General features: G+C 44.6%; 1 protein-coding gene across 2 annotated transcripts in view; it reads right to left on the reverse strand.

The window, feature by feature from the left end:
• stim2b (stromal interaction molecule 2b) overlaps positions 1 to 25,550 on the reverse strand; it is a 133,669-nt gene that overhangs the window by 37,193 nt on the left and 70,926 nt on the right. For both annotated transcript variants that reach the window (XM_078400383.1, XM_078400376.1), the window contains exon 4: positions 12,688 to 12,802. In XM_078400383.1, coding sequence (XP_078256509.1) covers positions 12,688 to 12,802 — 115 coding nt within the window. The remainder of the gene's footprint in view (positions 1 to 12,687; positions 12,803 to 25,550) is intronic.

Here is a 25,550-nt window from a genome sequence, read left to right on the forward strand (position 1 = left end):
CACATTTTCCAGGGATGCTGCTTGACCTGCTGAGATACTCCAGCACATGGTGTATTTTTTCTGTAAACCCAACATCTGCAGTTCCTTGTTTCTATCCCAAGACGAGCCTTGGGTGCTTTGTTGTAAATGGAGACCCCTTCACAGCTGCCTGACCTGCTGCAATCCTCTAGCAGTCTGTGTTTTGCTCAAGACTCCTGCAGTTTCTTGCATCTCCATGTGTGCTTTATTTATGATCAAATTTAGTTTACAATCATCTTCTTAGACAATTGCTCAAGAGTAGAGGATGGCTTACGTTCACTCCACGTCAGAGGAGGGGACCATGCCTGTGTATGATATTTTTTTTCAAAGGGGTGACCACTACATACTAGCCACCAAAAGAACTTGGTCCAACAGCACAAGGGATCCACTCCATAGACTCACACACCCTCACAAACACCCACACACACGTACACAAGCACATAAACATGTACATAAGTACACACTCCCTTAGTTTAGTTTAGTTTAGTTTAGTTTAGAGATACAGCAGCGGACGTACACAGGCCCTGCAGCCCACAGAATCCGCGTGGACCTATGATCCCTATACACTAGCACTATCCAACACATCAGGGTCCATTTACAATTTTACAGAAGCCAATTAACCTACAAATCGGTTCGTCTTTAGAGTGTGGGAGAAAGCCAGAGAAAATCCACGCAGTCACGGGGAGAACGTACAAACTCCATACAGACAGCACCCGTAGTCAGGATGGAACCCGGGTGTCTGGCGCTGTAATGGCAGCAACTCTACCGCTGCGCCACCGTGCCGACCGCTCTTTCTTGATCGCTTTTCCTTGGCCCCTTCCCTCACACCCCATACCCTCCCTCCCTGTAGTACCAAACGCTCCCTCAGTCTTCAATTGACATATTGAAGACACCTAATATGACTTCAAGAAGAATGAGACTCATCCAGTCTACCATCTAGTCTGTGCCACAATTTACATCTCAGTTTCAAAATGTTAAACTAAGGGAGCGCGGGAGTAAACACAACCCTGTCCTCATCAACAGAACAGCTGTAGAGATGGTCAACAGCATCGAGTTCCGAGCCGTCCATGTCACCAGCCACCTAACCTGATCCCTTCACACTGATGCGGTGATCAAGAAAGCACGTCAGCGTCTTTACTTTCTTTGGCGTCTGAGACGATTTGGCATGTGTACAAGGATTCGCTTGAACTTATACAGATGCACTATAGAAAGGATTCTGACAGGATGCATCTCAGCCTGGTGTGGCAACTGCTCTGCTTTTAACCATTCGAACTTGCATTGACAGTGGTGAACACGGCGTAGTCCGTCGCATGCCCATCGCTTCCCTCCGTCCACTTCATCCTCATGGTGTGTCGCACCAAGAAGGCAGGAGGTAGCACCAAGCATGCCTAGCTCCCTGGCCATTCGTTCCCCTTTCTCTCTTCTACTTTCTGGGATAAGATGCCGGAACTTGAAAGTCCAGACATCCAGATTTAAGAACAGCATCTTCTCTGTTCTGTGATAGAGGTGATCCATCAATCACTTCTTGCACAATCCCCCTCCCTGAGGTACTGCCACAAGCTCTTACTCTCAACTCCACCCCAGTTGGTTGTTCCATGATAGTACAATGTTATTCTTTTGCACATCTTCACATTGCCCCACTGTCAACGCACCATCCTGCTGTTTTGCACGCGTCAGTGTATGTATTTATCACTACCAGGTATACTGTTCAAAGTGTAAATGACAATAAACTAATCTGAAACTAAAGCTGAAGCTGATCGTATTTTTGCAACCAAATGGCAATTCACAATTCAACATTGCAAATAGCAAATGTCACCTCATGATATTAATTATTCCGGTCCTAACTATGGGTTTCATTGTCCATTTTGAAAAAAATCATACATTTTCTTTATATAATCCTAAATGATAACATTTTCATTTCCGCATCTTTCTTGTAATCTATTGAGCATGAGAAAGAAAGCCAGACACATCTAATTAACCTATTAGCTGTTGGGACATCACTATGGTTATTATGATGATTGTGTAATCAACAAAGTATGTTGCAAAACCTGGTTCGTATTTCAAGTGCATTTCTATTCTGTAAAACATAACAGATAACTTTTTTATCTCTCAGACCCCAATATGACCCTCTGCAACCAATTTGTTAACTTTCCTCATTCCAATCATATGATGCAAAGCTGTGCAGCCATTGGTGCGGACGGGTGAACATAAACTCCTGCCCTAAAATGTAACCCAGTTAGGCTGCTTCCACAGTGCGATAACTTGTAATGTAAATCTATTTCATGATCAAACCCATCATTCAGAACACATTCCCCACAACCGGTCGGCCCCTTTTTAGAGCAATTGACCACTTTCATGCCCAGCACCTTCGCTCTGTGCTGTGGGCTGCTTCATGCCACAAAACCCTGGTCTATGAGTTTTTGCAATTGCTAAAGCACATCCAGGGGATTGGAGACATGATAGGCTGCATGTGCTGGAGTCCTGAGCAACAAACACTCAGCGGGTCAGGCAGCATCTGTGGGAAGGCGATGGTGGGAAGTGGGGGGGAGGGGAAGGGGGCTGGAGGAATGAAGAGGCTGCATGTGCTGGAGTCCTGAGCAACAAACACTCTGCTGGAGGCACTCAGCGGGTCAGGCAGAATCTGTGGGGTGGGGATGGGTGGGAAGTTGGGGGGGGGGGGGGGAGGGGAAGGAGGCTGGAGGAATGAAGAGGCTGCAAGTGTTGGAATCTGGAACAATCTGGAGATTCACAGGGTTGCTTCTATCCAAAATGGAGACTCAACATGTTAACTTAATTCAGTTCAAACTTTGTTTTAATTATTTGAGGCAAATGAGTAATAGTAATACTTAAATGAAAATATCTAACATAGTGTACGCCCTTGTCAATTTGTTTGCGTTACATGAAAATCACTGCACAGGCAGCTTTCTCTGAATGCAACACCTCCATAACAGGGGTGTGGCCTACCTCAGTCATCCAGCATGGAAACAGGCCATTCGGCTCAACATGTCCATGCCGACCAACATGCCTCATCTACACTAGTCCCAACTGCTCTCATTTGGTCCATAGCCATCCTCTCAAGTTTCTTTTTTGCTTCAGTTTCTCCAGCACTATGTGTTTTCATTGTAATCCAGCAACTGCAGTTGCTTGTATGTCCATAGAACCAGTGTGAATGATAATCTACGTGGACTCGTTAGGCCAAAGGGTCTGTTTCCATGCTGCATCTTTCAATCAGTTAAAAAAAAATCTTTGAAATTGAAAAATAATTTTTCCAAAGTTGTGCAAATAAATTGTTGCATTCCTGGCTATTTGCTGCAAAACTGGTTTTACTCAATGATAACAATTAACTGGTTGGCCAAGCCCTGCTTTCCCTCCCCATCTACAGGGATGGATATAGAAACATAGAAAATAGGTGCAGGAGTAGGCCATTCGGCCCTTCAAGCCTGCACCGCCATTCAATATGATCATGGCTGATCATCCAACTCAGTATCCCGTACCTGCCTTCTCTCCATACCCCCTGATCCCTTTAGCCACAAGGGCCACATCTAACTCCTTCTTAAATATAGCCAATGAACTGGCCTCAACTACCTTCTGTGGCAGAGAATTCCACAGATTCACCACTCTCTGTGTGAAAAAAACCACATATTTGAAGTAATGTACTTTTCAACGCTCTCCTAAGTCTGCAGCCAGATGGCGCAAGGCTTTCCCCAGCAGAAGTCTCCCAAGTGCCCTGCCGAGGAGCCCTTCCCGAGGTGCCACGGCCGCAGTGCCCACCCGGGAAGATCGCCGGTCGACGGCACCGGGAACCCGCTCAAAGGTTCATTGGTCAGCAGGACCGGAAGGGAGCTGGAGATATTGGGAGCAGGAGGTTGAACCGGGGTAATGCCTCCAGCACCTTCAAGGTGGACTGCAGGAGGCGCCCCGGGACACAAAGATGGCCGAAAGAGGAGGGGAGAGTGACGTTGGTTCACGGGAACTGCTCCAGTATATCGAGCTCGCGGGCCGACCGGACTTTACACTTTGAACAATGGCACCAAAAATTGAGGCATCAGCATGTGCAATATATGCAAAAAGAATTTCACTACGCAACAAATAAAGCACTATTGAGCCACCTTACAATCGAGGCAGGTACCAATTCGTGAATTTGGACTGAACCTTTGATATCTACGAGGCCCTGTATGTCTGCAATGAGACACTCATGTGGTTTCTGAACTCTAATGATAAAAAAAACACTGTCCCCCAGTTGGCTGGAAGATGAGATTTCTAATTTTTGGGCTCCTTGGGCATAGGAGTTTAAAAGCGACACTAACATTTCTGCCTCAACCAGGAGCCATGAAAGGGAATTCTACCACTTTAGTTATCTCCAAATACATTTCCCTACACTCTCAATTCTAAATCTCCTCTACTTAAATATTTATTCAGGAAACATATTTGAAGAATCTATTTGCAACTGCTCTGAAGCACTCTTCCACAATACTAAAACATCATTATTTATCACTCCAGAATCTTATTATTCATACGATAACAATATCTACATTATTTCCATTTCCTCAGGTCAGACAGCTTCCCAGTGAACATGTTGCAAACATGTTGCAATCTCCGTCAAGTCTTAAGATATTAAGACTGTAAACACTGATAAAGCACACACACTCGGAGATTATATTTTGTTATCTTAAATTCTACTTCCCCATTTTTTTTTTGATAAACAAGAATTCCACTGCATTTTTATGGCCATCCCAATTGGAGCATCTATATTTAAACTCCTATGCAGCAGTTCTCTGACCACCCACCCATTGCTTGCCTTCAGCATCAAGCCAACTTCCAGATATAATTACTTCAGGTTTTTTTTAAACCAACTTATTGACACTGAATTTCAACTGCTACTTTTAGGCCTTTCCCTGTCTTATCAATATCACTTGCAAATTCCTCTGGACTTCCAAGGAATTTCATCTCGCTTCTATTTTGGTTTCTTCTGCAATTTTGACACCACTCCATCCAAAACAGGGTATATTCACCGAGCAGAAAGAGCCCTTGAATTGGATGAAACTGCATAGCCCAATCCAGGTCTAATCTTGAAAAGCTACTCTCAGCCCCTGGCTGGCCTCTCTCCTTTATCACTTTTTAAAAAATCAGTTTGCTATCCCTTCCCTATTTCTACAACCGCAAAGCTCCTGTAATTAATCTTCCAAGTGGTGCCTTGGCAAAGACCTTCTGAGAAGTACATGACTTTTTGCAACTATGCCATCAACCTTTCTGCCACATCAGCTTCCTTCTCGCCAGATTTGTGTGATCACAGTCACCCTTCTGAAACTGATGCAAACTCTGCAGAATAAAGATATATTCTTTCAAGGCACAAACACCTCAACAGGAAAAATGGTTCATCCATGGCCGACCAGAGGATTTTAAGGTAACATTAAATCCAAGGAAGAGGGCTATAAAGCTGGCAGAACTAGCATCAGGACTCTAGATTGGAGGCATTTTAGTATTAAGCAAATTTGACAAGGATGAACAAAAAGGGGGGTAAATGCGGCACGGTAGCGCAGCGGTAGAGTTGCTGCTTTACAGCGAATGCAGCGCCGGAGACTCAGGTTCGATCCTGACTACGGGTGCTGCACTGTAAGGAGTTTGTACGTTCTCCCCGTGACCTGCGTGGGTTTACTCCGAGATCTTCGGTTTCCTCCCACACTCCAAAGACGTACAGGTATGTAGGTTAATTGGCTGGGTAAATGTAAAAAATTGTCCCTAGTGGGTGTAGGATAGTGTTAATGTACGGGGATCACTGGACGGCACGGACTTGGAGGGCCGAAAAGGCCTGTTTCCGGCTGTATATATATGATATGATATGATATGATAAGCATAATTAATGGATTCTAAGAGCTTCAACAGCAATCTAAAAATAAGTGAGGAGAAATATGGATCCTATGCAGACAGCTGAATTTATAACGGGGATTAAAGAAATGGCAAAAAGAAATAATCTAAGTTGTTTCTGTCTTTGGAGAAAAGTTTTAAAAAATGGCAGCAATACCAGAGAACCAAAGGACGCTTTTTGATAGATAATTCCTCTGTCCCTCCCGTCCCCTCCTCCTTCCCAGATCTCCCTCTATCTTCCTGTCTCCACCTATATCCTTCCTTTGTCCCGCCCCCCTGACATCAGTCTGAAGAAGGGTCTCGACCCGAAACGTCACCCATTCCTTCTCTCCCGAGATGCTGCCTGACCTGCTGAGTTACTCCAGCATTTTGTGAATAAAAACCTTCGATTTGTACCAGCATCTGCAGTTATCTTCTTATACTTTTTGATAGGCCCTTGGAAATGGGGATTATGGATCTCGTCCAGGCAAAGGAGATTAGTTTAACTTGTCCTCACATTGGACATGGACATTGTGGGCCAAAGGGCTTGTTTCTGTGCGGTACAGTTCTAAGATCTATGATCTGAAGCAATTTTTTTTTTTTTAAATAGCAGTCTTAATGAGACCAAATGCAAATGTCTCCCAAAGGACCTTATAATTTGCATTAGCCCATTCAACTGAAGTGGTAGAAAAATTACTACTCTCCTTGCACACTCAGACCCCTTTTTCAACTCACTAATATGCCAGTAATGAACAATGGACAACACCCCACCCACCTCCTTATTACTAATAAACAAGTTCAAAATCAGTGAGTTGGATTCTTCAAAGTCTACAGTTCACAACTGATCAATCTGAAGAAGTGTCTCGACCCGAAACATCACCCATTCCTTCTCTCCAGAGATGCTGCCTGTCCCGTTGAGTTACTCCAGCATTTTGTGTCTATCTTCGGTTTAAACTAGCATCTGCAGTTCCTTCCTATGCATTTTGCCAATATCTAGAGTGCCCTATAAGGGAGAGGACAAAGCTTGATCTCTTCGGACATTGAGAGGGGCAAGTAAATGAAGTGTTGATGGGCAAGCTTTTTGGGACCAGCGGCCATAGTTTTATTGGCTTTAAAATATTTATGGACAGTTTGGGCCTACAAGTTAAAGTTTTGAATTGGGACAAGGCCAACTTTGATAGTATTAAACGTGAACTTGCTAAAGTTGGTTGGAGTGGGATGTTTGCGGGCAAAGAGCAAACTGGGTTGCTTTTAAAAGAGTGATGTTAAAAGTTCAAGGTAAGCATGTCCTTGTTAGAGTAAAGGGCAAGTCGGCTGATAGTAAGGATCCCTGGATGGCAGGAGAAATTGAGGGTCTGGTGAGGAAACATTAGGACGAATGGGCCAGGTATACAGTGGGCAGCTGGGATACGATGTATCCCTCAAGGTATTTAGGGGACAGAAGAGCATACTTCAGGAGGCAGCAGATAATATCAAGGAGAATCCTAAGAGATTTTAAGTAGAAGACGAGAAAGAGGATAACTAAAGAAAGAAAAGGCCCTGTCAGAAACTAAAGCGGTCACCTATGTGTGGAGGTGGGCCAGGTGAGTATTTCTCCTCTGTTTTTACCATGGAGCAAAGCATGGAGGCTCGGGAACTTGGGACAGTTAATGGAGATATTCAATGGACAATCCATACTATGGTCAAGGAGGTCCTTGACATCTGTGGGAGGCTGGAGAAGAAATTGCAGGGGCCTTGGCTGTGGGATATGAATCATCGATAGACACGGGTGAGGTGCTGGATGTCTGGAGAGTGAGTAATGTTGTACCTCTTTTTAAGAAAGGCTCCAAGAAACATCTTGCAATCATACTCCTGTGAGCCTAACATCTGTCGTAGGAAAGTTACTGGAAAGTATTCTGAGGGATAAGAAACATATACATTTGGATGGACAGAGGCTGATTACAAATAGGTTTTGTTTGCGAGAGATTGTATCTTACAATTTCCATTGAGTGTTTTTGAAGAGGTAACTAAACAGGTTGATGAGGGAAGAGCTATAGGCATTGTCTATATGGGCCAGCAAGGCCTTTAATAAGGTTCTGCATGGTAAGTTGCTCTGGAAGGCTAGATCGCATGGGATCCAGGAAGAGGTTACAGAACTGGATACAGAATTGGTTTCATGGAAGAAAGCAGAGAGTGGTGGTGATTGGAAGGGTGTTTTTCAAACTGGAGGCCTGTGACAAGTGGTACCACAAGGAATAAGTTCTGGCCCGATAGCTGTTTGTGGTTTATATTAGCAATTTAACTGATAATGTACAAGGCATGCTTCGTAAGTTTACAGATGACACTAACGTGTGTCGTATCGCAGATAGTGAAGATGATAATCAACAATTACTGCAGGCTCTTGATCAGCTGGGCAAGTGGCCTGATGAATGATTAATGGAGTGTAACGCAGATAAGTGCGAGGTGTTTCATTTTGGTAAGTTAAACCAGCTCAGGACCTTCACAGTGAATGATGGGGCCTTGTGGAGTGTTGTAGAACCGAGGGATCTTGGGGTACAGGTACATTGTTCATTGAAAGTGGTGTCACAGGTAGAGCGGCCAAAAGAGCTTTTGGTACATTGACCTTCATCAGTCAGGATATTGAGTATAGAAGTTGGAATGTTATGTTGCAGTTGTACAAGACATTGGTGAGGCCATATTTGGAGAATTGTGTTCAGTTTTGGTCACCCTGCTATGGGAAGGATGTCATTAAGCTGGAAAGAGTGCAGAGAAGATTTACGATGTTATTGGCAGGACTCGAGGGCCTGAGCTATATGAACAGGCTAGGACTTTCTTCCGTAAAGCGTAGAAGGCTAAGGGCTTATCTTATAGAGGTGTATAAAATCATGAGGGGAATAGTTGACAATTAAGGCCAATTAATCAGGTCATAAACTTGCAAATTTTACATAAAAATTAGAACTACATTCTGATCTAAGCTCCATGTGATCAGAGTAGAAGGAAATTTTAATTCAAATAATAACACATGTTCAACCAGAGCTTTATAGTGAGCGGGTTATATGAAGAAAGATCATACATCAAATTATCCCATGTAAAGAGTGAAGTACCAAACGTATAACTTTACGCATGAGACACATGAAAGCCAAAGTGAAATGCTTGCTGCGCCATTCACACAGTTTATAAAGCCCAGCTCATATGACTGACCCTTGTCATGATCCCAATGAAGTGCAACTGCTGGACAGATGTTTATCACTTGCTGACTTTAAATGAAACTACAGTTTTGCCAATTCACTATCAGCCCATTTACTGCTACTGATCTTGGCCAATATTACCCCTCAGACCACTTGTGCAAACCTAACTGCACCTTCAGAGCAATGGATTCCACATTTAAACACAAGCACTCAGCCGGACAGAATCGATGCATTTAATGGTTAGTAAAAAAAGACCAAGAATTATAGGGCATGGAACAGTACAGCACAGGAACAGACCTCAGCCCACAATGTCTGTACTGCAGATGATGCCAAGCTATGCCAATTTCACCTGTCTGCAGATGATCAACATCCGTATATACTACATAACTTCAAATATCATTATTTTCCTTCCAAAACAAACATTCGGTGTTGCTGTAATTGGATCTGGGTTGGAGCAATTCCCTGCAACTGCTTCCTCATTCCACTGCTAAAGATGCTGATTCATGCTGACCACGGGGTAAGGTTTCTGGGAGAAGGGCCACCTTGTGTTTTTCTCCTCCTGAGAGGGAATCCAAACAGTAACAGCAGGTCATTTCACTCTTGTGAGGGGGGGGTTCTGATCGATCAAACCCAATCTTGCCTTGATTGTTTATACATGTTCAGCTGCCTGCGAGGGTGGGTGACTGGACCAGGAGTGAATAAAAAAGACAGGGTCAAACTAGTGTCGACATTTCCACAGCCGCACCAGCTGAGATGAACTAACACAACGCAAATCTGTCCAAGAACTTCCCATCCCATCAATATTGGCCTTTGTCCAATATTGGGCGATATTAAAACACCAATTTTAACCGACCTGCACAACTCTAATCCTACCTCAGCAATGAAACACTAACGACCACCTCTTGCACAAACAAGGATTTGTTATTAAATATGTTTTTACATTAAAGGAGGGCGGCACGGTGGTGACGCAGTTGAGTTCCTGCCTTACAGCGCCAGAGACCCAGGGTCGATCCTGACTAGGGGTGCTGTTTGCATGGAGTTTGTACGTTCTCCCTGTGAGCTCGTGGGTTTTCTCCGGGTGCTCCAGTTTCCTCCTACATTCCAAAGATGTGCAGGTTTGTAGGTTAATTGATTGATATGGTTTGTTAAGGCACCTTTGATAAGGTGACACAGGGGAGACTGCTAAGGAAGATGAGAGACCATGGTATCAAAGGGCAGATACTAGCATGGATAGCAAGTTGGCTGGATGGCAGAAGGCAAGGAGTGGCAATAAAGGGAGCTTTTTCTGGTTGGCTGCCATTGACCAGCAGAGTTGCGCGGGGCTCAGTCCTGGGGCCGCTGCTCTTCACGTTATTTTAATGATTTGGATGAGGGGATTGAAGGCTTTGTGGCCAAGTTTGCAGATGTTTTGCTACAGAGGGCTTTTGAGACCAAGTCAGTGGATATATTTAAGGCAGAGATAGATAGATTATTTATTAGTACGGGTGTCAGAGGTAATGGGGAGAAGGCAGAGAAAGGGGTTAGGAGGGAGAGATCGATCAGCCATGGTTGTGTGGCAGAGTAGACTTGTTGGGCTGAATGCCCTAATTCTGCTCCTATCACTTAAGAACTTATGAACTTAATTGGCTTCTGTAAATTGTCCATAGTGTTTAAGATAGAACTTAAACACTATGGACAGGTGATTGATGGTCTGCGTGGACTCAGTAGGCCGAAGGGCCTGTTTCCACACTGTATCTCTAAAAGTAACAGCTAAAAATAAAAATAACATCTTGTTTTTTTGCACAATGATCTTGGATAATTCATGTCATTTATGTTTTTGAATGATGTATGTGCCCATGATGTAACTTCAAGCAAAATTTTCATTGCACCTGTACATCACAATTCTTGTGCAGATGACAATAAACTAAACTTGGCTTGATTTTCTCTGAAACTTTTCAACTGACCCCGAAGCCTAGTCTTTGGTGAGGAGTGCTAGATGGCACCTTGCCAAGCCTTCTTTGAGTTTGATTAATTTTGATGTGGTGAGTTGTGAATTACAAAGTCGTTGTTCCATGACATTAACACCATTCTGGCACATTCTTTAGAGTGCATTGACATTTCAACACGAAAGGAGCCCATCATAAAATACAGAAACAGTGCAGCACAGCTACACGCCCTTCAGCCCACAATGTCAGTGCCTAACATGAGGTCAAACCAACTCTTATCTGCTTGCACATAAGGTCTATCCCTCCATTCCCTGCATTTCTAAGGGCCTATCCAAAGTCTCTTAAACGCCACAATCGCATCTACCTGCACCACCAGCCCAGGCAATGCATTCCAAGCACTCACCACCCTCTATGTAAAAAGGCTTGCCCCCCACATCTCCTTTAAACCTTGCCCCTCTCACTGCTAGAATTTGGTATTTCCATCATGGGAAAGAGGTTCTGTGCGCCATGCCAAAGTATTTGCCATTCTAAATATATTGGTTTATTCTTATTTTGAAAAGTGTCTTCAGTATATTGCGGCATTTGCCATAATATTAAAAGTTCTTAAAAGTTACCCAATCGTGCCAAACAATTCAACATTTTTTCATTTCGCAGAAATTAGGTCAATGTAGAAAGAGACTGTCCTAAATTTGTTGCACAAAGCTTTCATTATAGAATGTTTTTGCCTTTAGATATTCTGGCAAGAGTTCTTTTGCAGTCAGCGTGAAACTCAAAACGCTTTAATATAGATAGCTGACAAGAACTACTGTGCACATCCAAACAAAGATCAATTGTATTGGTGAATGGTCCTAACGTATACAGAGTGGATGGCTTGAAACGCTGCTACCATTATAACCCCCCGCTTTCATTCAGTAGTCAAAAGAGAGGATGACAATTCTCAGTCTTAACCATGTTTAGTTGAAAACCGAAGCTGGACACAAAATGCTGGAGTAACTCAGCGGGACAGGCAGCATCTCTGGAGAGAAGGTTTGGGTGACGTTTCGGGTCGAGACCCTTCTTCAGACTGAGAGTCAGGGGAGAGGGGGACACAGGGATATGGAAAGGTAAGGTGCGAGAACAAGAGATCAAATGGGACCAGGACCAAGAAAATTTGAAGATAGATGATAGTTAGCTAGGGAACGGCGACAACGAACCATAAAGATAAAATGTAATCAGGAGGACAGTCAGACTGGTCGGAGAACTCGGATCGGATGGGGAGGAGATGGAGTGTCATTTTTACCTCTCTGTTTAAAACCACCATCAAGTTGCTTAGGTAGCCCCAGCCGTCGGATCAGACAGCATCTAATAGAGAGGCTGCATTACAGATAGTTTAATAAATGCTCAGAGCACTTACAGTGGAGCAGGCAAGGCTAGTACTGGTGGCCCTTAAGCTGGACAAGGCAATGCATAGAGAAAGCTCCACTTGTCACAATGGGGCAGATTTAATTTTGATGTTAAGTCTTTCGCAAGACACATGCGATAGCATCTAAAAGATGATGTTTTAATAAAGTTCCTATCCATGAACCTAATAAACTTTCCTATGGGCATAACTGTATTTTCAGTGCACTTGGGTACTGAATCCAGGTCACTTTATCATTTTGTGTAGATTGTTTACTGTGCTGCCTATGACTCTTTCGATGATTAAGAACAGAGGACTCGTAAGAGAGTTACTCTCTAGCCACTAAATTGCTCACCTTGTGAGCTTTTCCAATGGCTCCACAGATCTCTCACAGTGATGTGTTTGTCTTCCTTGTGGAATGTATTGCCTTTACTGGTCGGATCTTTGTCCTTCATATCTTCTTTGATGAACTGCAGGAAAATAAAACAAGAACAAAGTGAAGCTTTAGAGCAGGTAATGTGGGGCCAAAATGTAATACGTCGTTTTCGCCACTTGTTAAAGCTCAGGTAAAGTTATGTACTTAAACTCCAAGTCATGGACAAGACAAGGATTAATGATTAGCTAGAAGGAGAGCAATGGTAGGTTTAAAGAGATTTTCAGTTAAAATAAGAAAAAAATTACAATGGTTCTGGACCACTGCTGTGTAAATAAAACCATTTGTTTAAAAAATCTTAATCAGGTCAGTTTAGTTTATTGTTCTATGCACCAGGGTGCCATGAAATTACTTGTTTGTGCGAAGTTTCAGGTCTGGACCATTCTTCAGAAATATAGGTAGAGGGGAAGGTGAGAGGCAATAGCTGTGAGTCTAGGTGGGGCACAGTGGAGAGGGAGGAGAAAGAGGAAGGTTGTGGGGAAAGAAGGAGGGGGGGGTCTACGGCTACCTAAAATTCTAAAATTGGGAGAAGTCAATGTTTATACCATTGGGTTGTAAACTATTCACGTGGAATGAGGGTGCTGTTCCTCCAGCTCTGGCAATGGAGGAGGCTAGATAGAGCTCTTAAGGATAGCAGAGTCAGGGGGTATGGGGAGAAGGCAGGAACGGGGTACTGATTGAGAATGATCAGCCATGATCACATTGAATGGTGGTGCTGGCTCGAAGGGGTACACTGGAATTTAGAAGGATGAGGGGGGATCTTATTGAAACATATAAGATAATTAGGGGATTGGACACATTAGAGGCAGATAACATGTTCCCAATGTTAGGGGAGTCCAGAACAAGGGGCCACAGTTTGAGAATAAGGGGTAGGCCATTTAGAACGGAGATGAGGAAGAACTTTTTCAGTCAGAGGGTGGTGAAGGTGTGGAATTCTCTGCCTCAGAAGGCAGTGGAGGCCAGTTCGTTGGATGCTTTCAAGAGAGAGCTGGATAGAGCTCTTGAGGATAGCGGAGTGAGGGGGTATGGGGAGAAGGCAGGAACGGGGTACTGATTGAGTGATCAGCCATGATCGCATTGAATGGCGGTGCTGGCTCGAAGGGCTGAATGGCCTACTCCTGCACCTATTGTCTATTGTCTATTGTCCTGCACCTATTGTCTATTGAGGCCCAATACAGAAGGTTGGTATGGGAATGGGAAGAGCACTTGAAATGGTTAGCATCCGGGAGATCCAGCAGGTCTTGGCACACCGAGGCAAACTGTCGCCGGGTCTCACCACATCAGGATCAACGGATCAGTAGATGAGGTTAGAGAAGGTGCACATGGACTTCTGTCTCACAAGGAAGGCTGCTGGGGTCCCTGGATGGAGGTAAAGGAGGATGTATTGGGACGTTTACATCTCCTGCAGTTGCAGGTGAAAATACCCGAGTGGGAAGGGATGAGTGAACCCAGGAGCTGCTAGAGGGAGCGATATCTGCAGAAGGCGGAAAGGGATAGAGATGGGAAGATGTGAGTGGTGGGGGGATCATGTTGGAGGTGTCAGAAATGTCGGATGATGATGTGTTGGACGCAGAGGCTGAGGGTAAAAAGTGAGGTCCAGGGTAACTCTATTCTTGTTCCTCTGGGGGGGGGAGGGGGAGCAAGAGCAGAACTACAGATCACAGGAGATGCGGGTGAGGGATCCATCTCTCACAGCAAGGAGACCAAGAACAAGAACCTCGGATGTCCAAGACTGGAATGCCACATCTTGGGAGCAGATGCGGGGGAGACGAGAAATTGTGAGAAGAGGATCACCTCTTCACTATACGTCGATACGCGTGACGACGATAAGCCTAAGCCTCAATCAAAGGACATCCACTTGTTCTATCCGCGGTTGTGGATGGAAATAGACACAAAAATCGCTGGGGTAACTCAGCGGGTCAGGCAGCATCTCTATCCTTTAATATCCAGTCTTTCAAGGTGCTCTACCATTTTCAAAGAGTTATGCACTTGCTAAGTCATGTCCCTGGTGACTCTTTAGGACTGTGCTATTTGGTCTATATCAAGGGTTCCCAACCTGGGGTAAACTTACCCCCAGGGGGTAAATTTCGCCTACCCACGGGGTAAATTTGAACAAAATAATAAAGTTAAAAACAGTATTTTAAAATGTCCCCTTTGTCGGTTGCTTTATTGTGGGGGAAGTGTGAACTCAAATTACTGAACAAAACAGGGTGGGGGTCAATTTACTTTCGAAAAGTTGCCAGGGGTAAACGGGACGGAAAAGGTTGGGAACCCCTGGTGTATATTGTCTCCGGTTCTTGCTTCTGCCAAAATGTATTACTTCACACCGTTTTGTGAAAGGTCATCTGCCATTTGTCTGCAATGTGGGCAGCACTTCTTTATTTTGCTGTATATAACTATCCCAAAAATTGAGAGTGAAAATGCATTGTATGCGATTACATTTTAAACTGGGCGAACATGTACAACAAATCTGAAACTCGGAATAAAAACTCAAAATTCATTTCTGTGGAGCAACTCAAAACAAGCCAGTGATGAAGAATGAGACCTACATATGTAAAGCAGTGATATAATTTAACAAACAATGAGAAAATGAGGAATGAACACCCATTTTCAACCCATTGAAAACAGAGAAACTAGTGTGTATGCACAAACAAACACACACTATGAATGGAGTTGTTTAAAATTTTCAAGATATACTTTATTTCAAAATGTGACATTATACAACAGCAATATTAAAAACAAAGTACCTTGCCGGGGAAATGATTACTCCCGGTCTATCTAGAATATAATTTGTGCTCTTCCAGTGTAAAGCATTTGCTAAAATCCTCAGTGCCTCGTTCAGACGGCAATTTTCCATTTTACACCAGAAGCATGATTCCTCCTGAGCAATTCAAATTCTGATACTCTGCCTTCAAATTGGAATTGGAACTATTCTATTCACTCTCATTTCAACAGGAAGGTACTTTTAAAAAATACATCACTGATGGCCCACAACTGCTCAGTGGGTAAGTGTATTGTTCAAAATGGGTGGATAACTTTGCGAGTTTCCAATCTGTTCGGTGTATGAAGACAATCCACTTGTTTCAGTTGCGGTCCATTTAGTGGAATGGGAAGCCTTTTGGAACAAATTTGTACCATCAAATGAAACACGGGTAAGCCATCTCACTGTCACACAACAAGCTCTCTGTGGTTCCCCTAAGGTAGGTGAGTCTAGCTTTAAGTTCATCCACTGATGCAGAATAGTTTTGCAGCAATGCTGAAGTAGTGGCATAAATAAACCCGAATAATTGGCAGAACCAACTGAAAGATACATTTTGACAGCGGGATTATTCTAGTTTGTGGGTTTGAAAACTATGACTAAGATATAAAGGTAATGCACGTGCTACGAGAAGTACCCACAGTTCCCTTGTGCTCACCCAACTAAAGCCACTTACATTAAGCAACAGATGTACGCAAGATCCCATTGCATTGGTTGCTATTAGCAGCCTGTGGCTTGTGAATACTAAACTATTAATTCCTCCGCATATTCAATTTCTGTACTTTCATAACCCTCCTGTGGTTTGCATTTTCCTTGCACTTGAATGAAGCTTTGGATAAATCTGTGAAATGCATAAATATTTACATCGCTGAATTGGTTACACATTTGACTTTCCTCTTAAACAAACTGGCGAAATATAATCATGAAACTACTGGGACTTATTAATCAACAGGATGAGCAACAGGATCTCGGTTTCCTGAGAGGAAAGTCTTGTGTCTGTATCTGCCAGATGCAAGCGGTCTGGATCACACCGAATTAGATGACAAAGAAACACAAGGATGCCTGTCAGCTTCTTTCATGTTTTGGAACGGGTAAGAATCCTAAATGCCACATCAGGATTGACAGTTTCGTTTACGTGTAGTGATTTGGATGGTTAAACCCAATAAGGGTCTGAAAAGATACAATTACCATGGAACCCAGAACAACAACCATGCTCTCAACGTCAGTCAAACCAAGGAGCTAATTGTTGACTTTACAAGAGGAAGTCAGAGGATCCACAAACCTGTCTTCATCGACAGGATGGTGGTGGAGGTAGTCAAATCATTCAAATTCCTGGGCGTGCTTCTCTTTGAAGATCTGCCCAGGACCCAACACATTGATGCAATCATAAAGAAAGCTCATCAACTTAGAAGATCCTTAGAAGATTGCGGAGAATCAGCATGTCGACAAATACTCTCTTGAGCTTCTACAGGAGAGAGCATATTGACTGGTTGCATCATGTCCTGGTTTGGCAACTCGACCTCCCAGAAGTGAAGAGATTACAAAATGTGGTCAACCAGTCCATCACAGGTATTGACCTCCCCATCATCGAAGGGATCTCAAAAAGGTTGTTAGCATCTTCAGGAACTCACCCCACCCTGACCACACTTTCATTTCACTTCTGCCAGCAGGAAATAGATAGAGGAGACTGAAAACTCCATTGTCCAGGTTCAGGAGCAGCTTCTTCCCAACAACCATCAGGCTACAAAACATGACAACCCAAAACTAAGCTCCCAACAGGGAGCCCAAAATGCTCCCAAAATGCAACACCTCACACTTCTCTGTATTAAGTTTCATCAACCATTCCTCAGCCCACTTGGCCAATTGATCCCGATCCTGCTGCAATCTTTCACCACCATCTGCACTATCTGCAAAACCACTCACTTTTGTATCTTCAGCAAACTTGCTAATCTTGCCCTGTATATTCTCATCCACATCATTGATGTAGATGACAATACATTCAAGAGAGAGCTAGATAGAGCTCTTAAGGATAGCGGAGTCAGGGGGTATGGGGAGAAGGCAGGAACGGGGTACTGATTGAGAATGATCAGCCATGATCACATTGAATGGCGGTGCTGGCTCGAAGGGCCGAATGGCCTACTCCTGCACCTATTGTTTATTGTCTAATAATGGGCCCAGCACTGAACCCTGAGGCACACCACTAGTCACAGGCCTCCAGTCTGAGAAGCAACCTTCCACCATCACCCTCTGCCTCCTTCCATGGAGCTAATTGCTATCCATTCAGCTATCTCTCCTTGGATCCCATGTGATCTAACCTTCCAGAGCAGCCTACCATGCGGAACCGTGTCGGACGCCTTACTGGAATCCATGTACACAACATCTACAGCTCTGCCTTCATAAACCTCTTTGGTCACGTCTTCAAAAAAATCAATCAGATGTGTGAGACACAACCTCCCACGTACAAAACCATGCTGACTATCCCTAATCAGCCCTTGCCCATCAAATCCCTGTATATCCTATCCCTCAGAATATTCCCTAGTAACTTTCCAACTACAGATGTTAAGCTCATCGGCCTATAGTTCCCAGCATTTTCCCTGCAGCCCTTCTTGAAAAGAGGCACAACATTTTCCCCCCTCCAGTCTTCCGGCACCTCTCCTGTATTTAAGGATGACTCCTAAATTTCAACCAAGGCTCCCGCAATTTCCTCTCTAGTTTCCCGCAATGTCCTCGGATATATCTGATAAACCTGGAGATTTGTCTACCTTCAAACACGACAGTTCCTTCAGTACTTCTTCGACGCAACACTGACTGCTCTCAAGACACTTCCATTGACTGCCCCAAGTTCCCCCTTCCTACTGTCTTTCTCCTCGGTAAATACAGAGAAATACTCATTAAGGACCTTGCCCATCTCCTGTGGCTCCACACAGAGGTGACCGCTTTGATTCCTGAGAGGTCCCACTCTCTCTCTCTAGTTACCCTTTTCCCCCTTATGTATTTATAAAATCTTTTGGGATTGTCCTTAATGCCACCCACCAGAGCTATCTCCTGGCCCCTTTTTGCCCGTCTGATCTCCTTTTTCAGTTTACCCCTTAGTTCCCGAAACTCCTCCAGGGATGCACTTGATCCCAGCTGCCTATACCTGTCCCATGCATCCTTCTTGTTTTTGACCAACACCTCAATTTCCCTCGTCAGCCAAGCTTCCTTAAGTTGGCCTGCTTTGCCCTTCACTCTAATGGGGACGTACATATCCTTTTGTCAGCACACTTTAAAAAACATCCCACTTGGCTGATGTTCCTTTCCCCTCTAATAACCTGCTCCAGTCGACTTGAGCGAGACCTTCTCTCATACCCTCAAAGTTGGCCTTACCCCAGAAAGGACCCTCTCCGTCCCTATCCATAACTATCGTAAACCTAATCGAACTGTGGTCACTGGTCCCAAAAGGCTCCTCCACACACACTTCATTAACTTGCCCTTCCCAATTTACCAATACTAGATCCAGCGTTGCCCTCTCACATGTGGGGGCCTCAACATACTGCTTAAGAAAACTCTCCTGAACACTTTCGAGGAATTGCATCCCATTTAAACCCTTCACACTATGATTTTCCTAGTCAATATTGGGAAAGTTAAAATCCCCCACTAAAACAACCTTATTTGGCCTGCAGCTGTCTGTAATCTCCTGGCATATTTGTTCTTCCAATTCCCGTTGACTATTCGGGGGTCTGTAGTACACCCCCAACAAGGTGACCATCCCTTTCTTGTTCCTCAGCTCCACCCATATAGCCTCACTAGACAAACCGTCTGTAATGTCACCTCTGATCATTGCCGTGACATCCTCCTTAACCAACAATGCAATCCTCCCTCCTCTTTTTCTCTCATCCCTGTATCTCCTGAAGCTCCTGTACCCCGGAACATTGAGCTGCCAGCCCTGCCCCTCCCTTAACCAAGTTTCAGTCATGGCTACAACGTCCCAGTCGCTCATACCTATCCATGTCCTAAGCACATCTGCCTTACCAGTCAGGCCCCTTGCATTAAAATAAGTGGAGTTTAAACCAACCCTCCTTCCTCGCTCTCCACCTTTCACCGGCCTATTCTGTCCACCAACCTTTCCCTCACCACCTTCCATACCAACTTCTAGCCTCTCACGTGTCTCTGTCCTGCACGAGATCCCACTCCCCTGCCAATGTAGTTTAAACCCTCCCATGTACCATTAGCAAACCTGTCTGCGAGGATGTTGGTCCCCCTCCAGTTAAGGTACAACCCGTCCCTTTTGTACAGGTCACCCCTGCCCCAGAAGAGATCCCAATCATCCAGAAATCTAAATCCCTGTCCCCTGCACCAACTCCTCAGCCACACATTCATTTCCCCTATCTTCCTGTTCTTACCTTCACTGGTACGAGGTACTGGAAGCAATCCTGAGATCACTACCCTGCAGGTCCTGCTTTTCAGTCTTTTACCCAATTCCGTACACTCCTGTTACAGAACCACCTTCCTCTTCTGAACTATATCATTTGTGCCAACATGCACAACAACCTCCGGCTGCTCCCCCTCACTCTTGAGGATGCCGTGCAGCCGCTCCGAGACATCCTGGATCCTGGTACCAGGGAGGCAACACACCATCCTGGAGTCTCACCTGCTGCCGCAGAATCTCTTGTCTGCACCTCTGACTATCGAGTCCCCCCCAAAACTGCGGCTCTGCCTGATGTTACTCTTCCCCGTTGAGCCTCAGCACAAGGTTTGGAGTCACAGCCCTGGCTGCCACTCAAACTTGACTTGTCATTCGCTCCGACAGCACCCAAGAGGGTGTACCTGTTTTCAATAGGTACAGCCACTGGGGGCTCCTGCACTCCACGCTTACTTCTCTTTCTCATCGTCACCCACCTTCGCTCTTCTTGTATCCTAGGTGTGACAACCTCACTGTAGATCCTGTCCAGGAAACACTCGTTTTCCCGGATGGTCGTGACGTCATCCACCTGCTGCTCCAGTTCCTCAACACGATTTTTCAGGAGCTGCACCTGGACACAATTTCCGCAGGTGGAGTTGTCAGAGGCACCTGCAGTGTCCCTGACTTCCAACACTGTAACAGCTTGCCTGCCATTACTTCAGTAGGCAAGATCACCAAATATAAATGAGACACACTCACAGAGCTGAGCAAAACCTATTCCCTTCACTGCTGCCGATAGCCTCCTTCTGCACTGCAATAAATCACAAGTTTAAATATCGGACACACACAGATCCGTTTCAAGTGTAGCCTTCTCGCCTCAGCCTCAGTATTATGTTTACATACAGTATCTGTTGTGCTGCTGTCAGAAAGAAATTCATTGTTCTGTTTCGGGGCATATGACAATAAAACACTCCTGACTCCAGTAGCAGTACTCTGCGGCTGCCATTTCTGTGCAGCAAGGTCAGTCTGCTTGGCACTCCACTTTAATGGCCTGATCTAAACACGGTCTGCCATCAAAACTCATGAAGGGCCTTGTCACCACAGGTGTGGGCACTTTATACCGCTCAAGTCTACAAATATCCAAATCAACCCAACTGGCATTTCTGTCAGCGGTGTTGGTAAGTGGCTTTTAAATCACTCCTAGTTTGTTCAATGCTAAGCAAAGACCACGTTCTTTTGTAAAATACAACAGCTCAGAAGAACTGTAAAGTGGTACTGCTTTATTGTTGCAGTGACAATACCAAAATCTCTACAAGTGAGGGATGCCTGATATTTTTGCATTTTGCATACAGGTGCTCCTCAACTTACAATGCTTCGACTTGCGATATTTCGACTTTGCGATGGTGCAATTGGCAGCGACCCGTAGCATGCCGCAGCTCGCGTCCGGCCACGTGGTCACGTGTATTCCATGTATTTCGACTTACGATATTTTCGGTTTCCGATGGGTTTCTCGGAGCGTGACCCCATTGTAAGTTGAGGAGCACCTGTATTCCAATGCCATGCTCTACAGAGAAATTTGAATTGAAACTTAAAAAAACTAATTTCCAGTGCGTAAACATTATGGTGCAATTCCTCAAGTATCACAACAATTTTGCAGAAACCTGGTGAAACAGTGATGAAGTTCAATTCCTGAGGGAATTGTTAAAGACTTCAATATCACAAACTGTTACTCCACCCAGGCGTATTCAAAGTGGTCCAATTACAATGAATTTCTTTGGTGCATTATTCTTTACGCAGGCAGAATGCTTGCGATATTCTACAGTAAGTGGAAAAAACAACTGAGCCGCTAGTCCTGCAGCAATTTGGGGAAAGAACGGAAAGAATTGAGAAAGCTATTTTGAGAAATGTTGATGAGAGAAGGGAGCAAGTTCTTGCTTTTCTAACGGTACCATTGTATCTCTCCCATCCACCTGAATGGAGCTCTAAGTTCTGATTCAGAGCCGGGAGTCAAATGGAGCCAGACCAACAACATGCTGTAAATAAGTTGGAAATGGTGGTTTTGTGTAAGTACATTATTATCAATCTTGTAGACTTTCTAATTTTGTTTATAAAACCGCCCTGATTTCACCATGTGCCTCCAAAGGTTTGCTATTTCTAGCAGTGATGGAGGAAGGGGACTTTAAAATAGACTCAAACGTTCAGTGGGAGAGAATTAATCGAGCTTGCAAAAGCCATGTCTCGAGAAAGAAAAAAAGAGCACAATTATATAACTAGAAAAGTGAGAGTTTGCTCACACTTCGGCAGCCAAGTTCAGTGGGAATGCACAAAAGACCTCGCATAAAGGTAGTGCTCGCATCCCTAAGCACATGAAACAGGGGCGACAGGGAGATGGAGGGAGAGGTGTAATGTCATACGCATCATTCAATCGCGTGCATATCACTAGAAGTTTCAAAATACCCTTCCTAAAAGTTTGACACAAGCTATAAAGAGAATCTAATACTCATTACATTCCAACGTGGTAAATCAGGATCATTAGCCTCACATGGGCACCGTCACTGATGGACTCTGCATATATTCAATAACGACATAACCATTACTTCAGGGAAGCATAGAAATCTTCCCTGACTCACCCTTTAATAACTTGCCGCGACTAAAGAAGATGTGACCCCATGGTATAGGGGTGCACATGTGTGTGCGGAGGGAATTAACTCATCCCTGCCTCCATTACCCAAGAAATACAGCCTCTCCCGATTGACCAAATCTATTTTTCAAATTTGCTTCCTCTTTCCCACCTCCACAGGCACAATGGCGGCGGGTGATGGGAGAAGTGACCAGTCACATTTTCACAGTGACATTTAACTGCCCAATATTGGCCTGGAAGTTTTGGCATTCTTATGCCACTATCAGGGATCCATGGGAAATGTGGGTGGCGGGGTTGGGGGAGGGGGGATTGTTTCTCTTGGCTGGGTGCCTACACAAGCAGGGGGGATCACATACCTAAAATGGGAGGTTGCCCATTTAGGACTGAGACGTAAAGAGATCTCTTCATCCAGGGGGCAATTAGTCCACACAAAGACTGTGGAAGACCTGTTTCCCAATATATTCAAGATAGCAATTTTTTAGGATTTGAGTATTGAGAATCAAAGGAATCAGTGTTGTTGTAGGAAGCTGATATTGAAATACAGAAAAATCAACCATGATTATAATGAATGGTTTAATGGGTCTGAGTAGCTTAATAGCCTACTCCTGCTTCTATTTCTTATGTTCCTTTGTTTTTGCGGCCAGAACTGATGTTCTTGTCTTGCTAGATAGTTTAAATGCTCTCTAAAGGCGTTGTTTATCGTTATTCATGTCTCATGTACCCTGGAGTCAAGTACTAAAACTGCCTGCAGTTACTGCAATAAAGCAATGAACTCACAAAGCGCTGCCTGAGTTCTCCGTTGTCTCATATCATGTAGCAAGCCAGTTAAATAACCTGTCGTTTGCAAAAGGAGAGCAATGAGCCCTTTAAAGTATTGAGTTTCCGGTGTCATTTGCAATATAAATGACTGGTATCCAGCGTACTCACAGGGATTTTTTTGCCAGGGCATCAAAGCGCAGAGCAGAACACACAAATCTGAAAATGACTCATTTTTAATGACTGGAACTTTGCAGGTAATTTGCACCAGTTTGCCCAACTTACGAATCTTTGTACACTTGTTCCCCCAACAGTATTTGAGGGAGGATATATTAACACAGTTGGCTGGCACAGGACAATTGAGCATTTGACAAGCGCATTTCACTGATAATAACAATCAGGAAGAGGGGAAAATGAGAACGGCTGCTTAGTGAAATCAGACCTTAGATTCTCTTTGCACTGTGTTGAAATACCTAGGATTGCACTTCTGAATAGTTCAAGTTGAAGAATAAATAGGTGTCAATAGAGAGAGAAAAATCATAATTCTTTCATATGACTAAATAAATAAATTGAACTCTCTTCAGGCTATGAAGCAATCACCATATTTTATTTGGACCAATGTCTTTCCCAAATTCTGTCCATCTTTCCTCTGTTCTACTAATGAGGCCGACCAGTTAATTACTTTTCCCATTTCTAAATAAGCCGAGGAGAATCGAGTTGGTACATGAGTGATGGCTCTGCGAAACCTGCTTGCTGTTAGGAATCGAGAAGTGAAACATGGTGATCTGCAGGCACTGCAGTATGTTTTCTCTGAAATAGTCTTTGGTAAGAGAATAGATGGCTCTGCAGAATGGATAAGGGTCAGATGTATCCCTCTCTCCAAAAGAGACTCACTTCACTCAGTATAACTGTGTAGGAAGGAACTGCAGATGCCGGTTTAAACCGAAGATACACACAAAATGCTGGAGTAACTCAGCGGGACAGGCAGCATCTCTGGAGAGAAGGAATGGGTGACGTTTCGGGTCTGAAGTAGGGTCTCGACCCGAAACGTTACCCATTCCTTCTCTCCAGAGATGCTGCCTGTCCCACTGAGTTATCTCTCAGTTTACCAGGAGCACAAAGCAGTGGTAGATTAGTGTGTCAGGTTGTTGTGGGTCTCAGATATTTGGACTCTTCACTCAATTTAAATGAACAAAACATATTTGTCCAAACATTTCTATCCATCCTGCATGGTATCAGTGCCAAAGACGCCGCACCCGAAGGAACTCAACAGCACTGACATCGCACCTGATGAAGACACTGGAGCAACTGGTCCTCGTCCATCTCCGCCCCCTGGTGACACCATCAATGGATCCGCTGCAGTTCACCTACCATATTCGCATCAGGGTGGAGGACGCCATCATCGACCTACGACACAGAGCTCTTTCCCACCTGGAGAAGCCTGGTAGCACTGTGAGAATCATGTTCTTTGATTACTCCAGTGCATTCAATACCATCCAGCCTGGGCTTCTGGGGGGCAAGCTGAAGCGCACAGGAGTGGATCACCACCTCACATCCTGGATTCTGGATTACCTCACCAACCGACCACAGCACGTGAGGACAAAGGACTATGCTTCGGACATGGTGGTCTGCAGCACTGGGGTTCCGCAGGGAACAGTGCTAGCTCCTTTCCTGTTCACCCTGTACACTGCGGACTTCAGGCACAGCTCAGCAAACTGCTATCTACAGAAGTTCTCAGACGACTCTGCCATCGTCTGCCTCATCACAGACGACGATGACAGGGTGTACGGAGAACTGACCAGGGACTTTGTGGACTTATGCCAGCGGAACCACCTCCGGATCAACGCGGGGGTAACCAGCGAGATGGTGGTGGATTTCCGCAGGCGCAGCCACGTCCCCCCGACACCAGTGAACATCCAGGGAATGGACATCGGGAGAGTGGACTCTTATAAGTACCCGGGTGTTTACCTTAACAATAAACATGACTGGACCGAAAATATCAATGCACTGTACAAAAAGGGCCAGAGCAGTCTTTACCTGCTGAGGAGACTCGGGTCCTTTGGAGTGCAGGGGGCACCCCTAAGCACCTTCTACAACACTATGGTAGCATCAGCCATTTTCTATGGAGTGGTCTGCTGGAGCAGCAGCATCTCAGCAGCGGAGGGGAAGAGACTTGACAAGCTGATCAGGAAGGCCAGCTCTGTCCTGGGTTGCCCCCTCGACTCAGTACAGGCGGTGGGAGAGAGGAG

The sequence above is a fragment of the Rhinoraja longicauda genome, chromosome 1, assembly GCF_053455715.1.
Source record: "Rhinoraja longicauda isolate Sanriku21f chromosome 1, sRhiLon1.1, whole genome shotgun sequence".
NCBI lineage: Eukaryota > Metazoa > Chordata > Chondrichthyes > Rajiformes > Arhynchobatidae > Rhinoraja > Rhinoraja longicauda.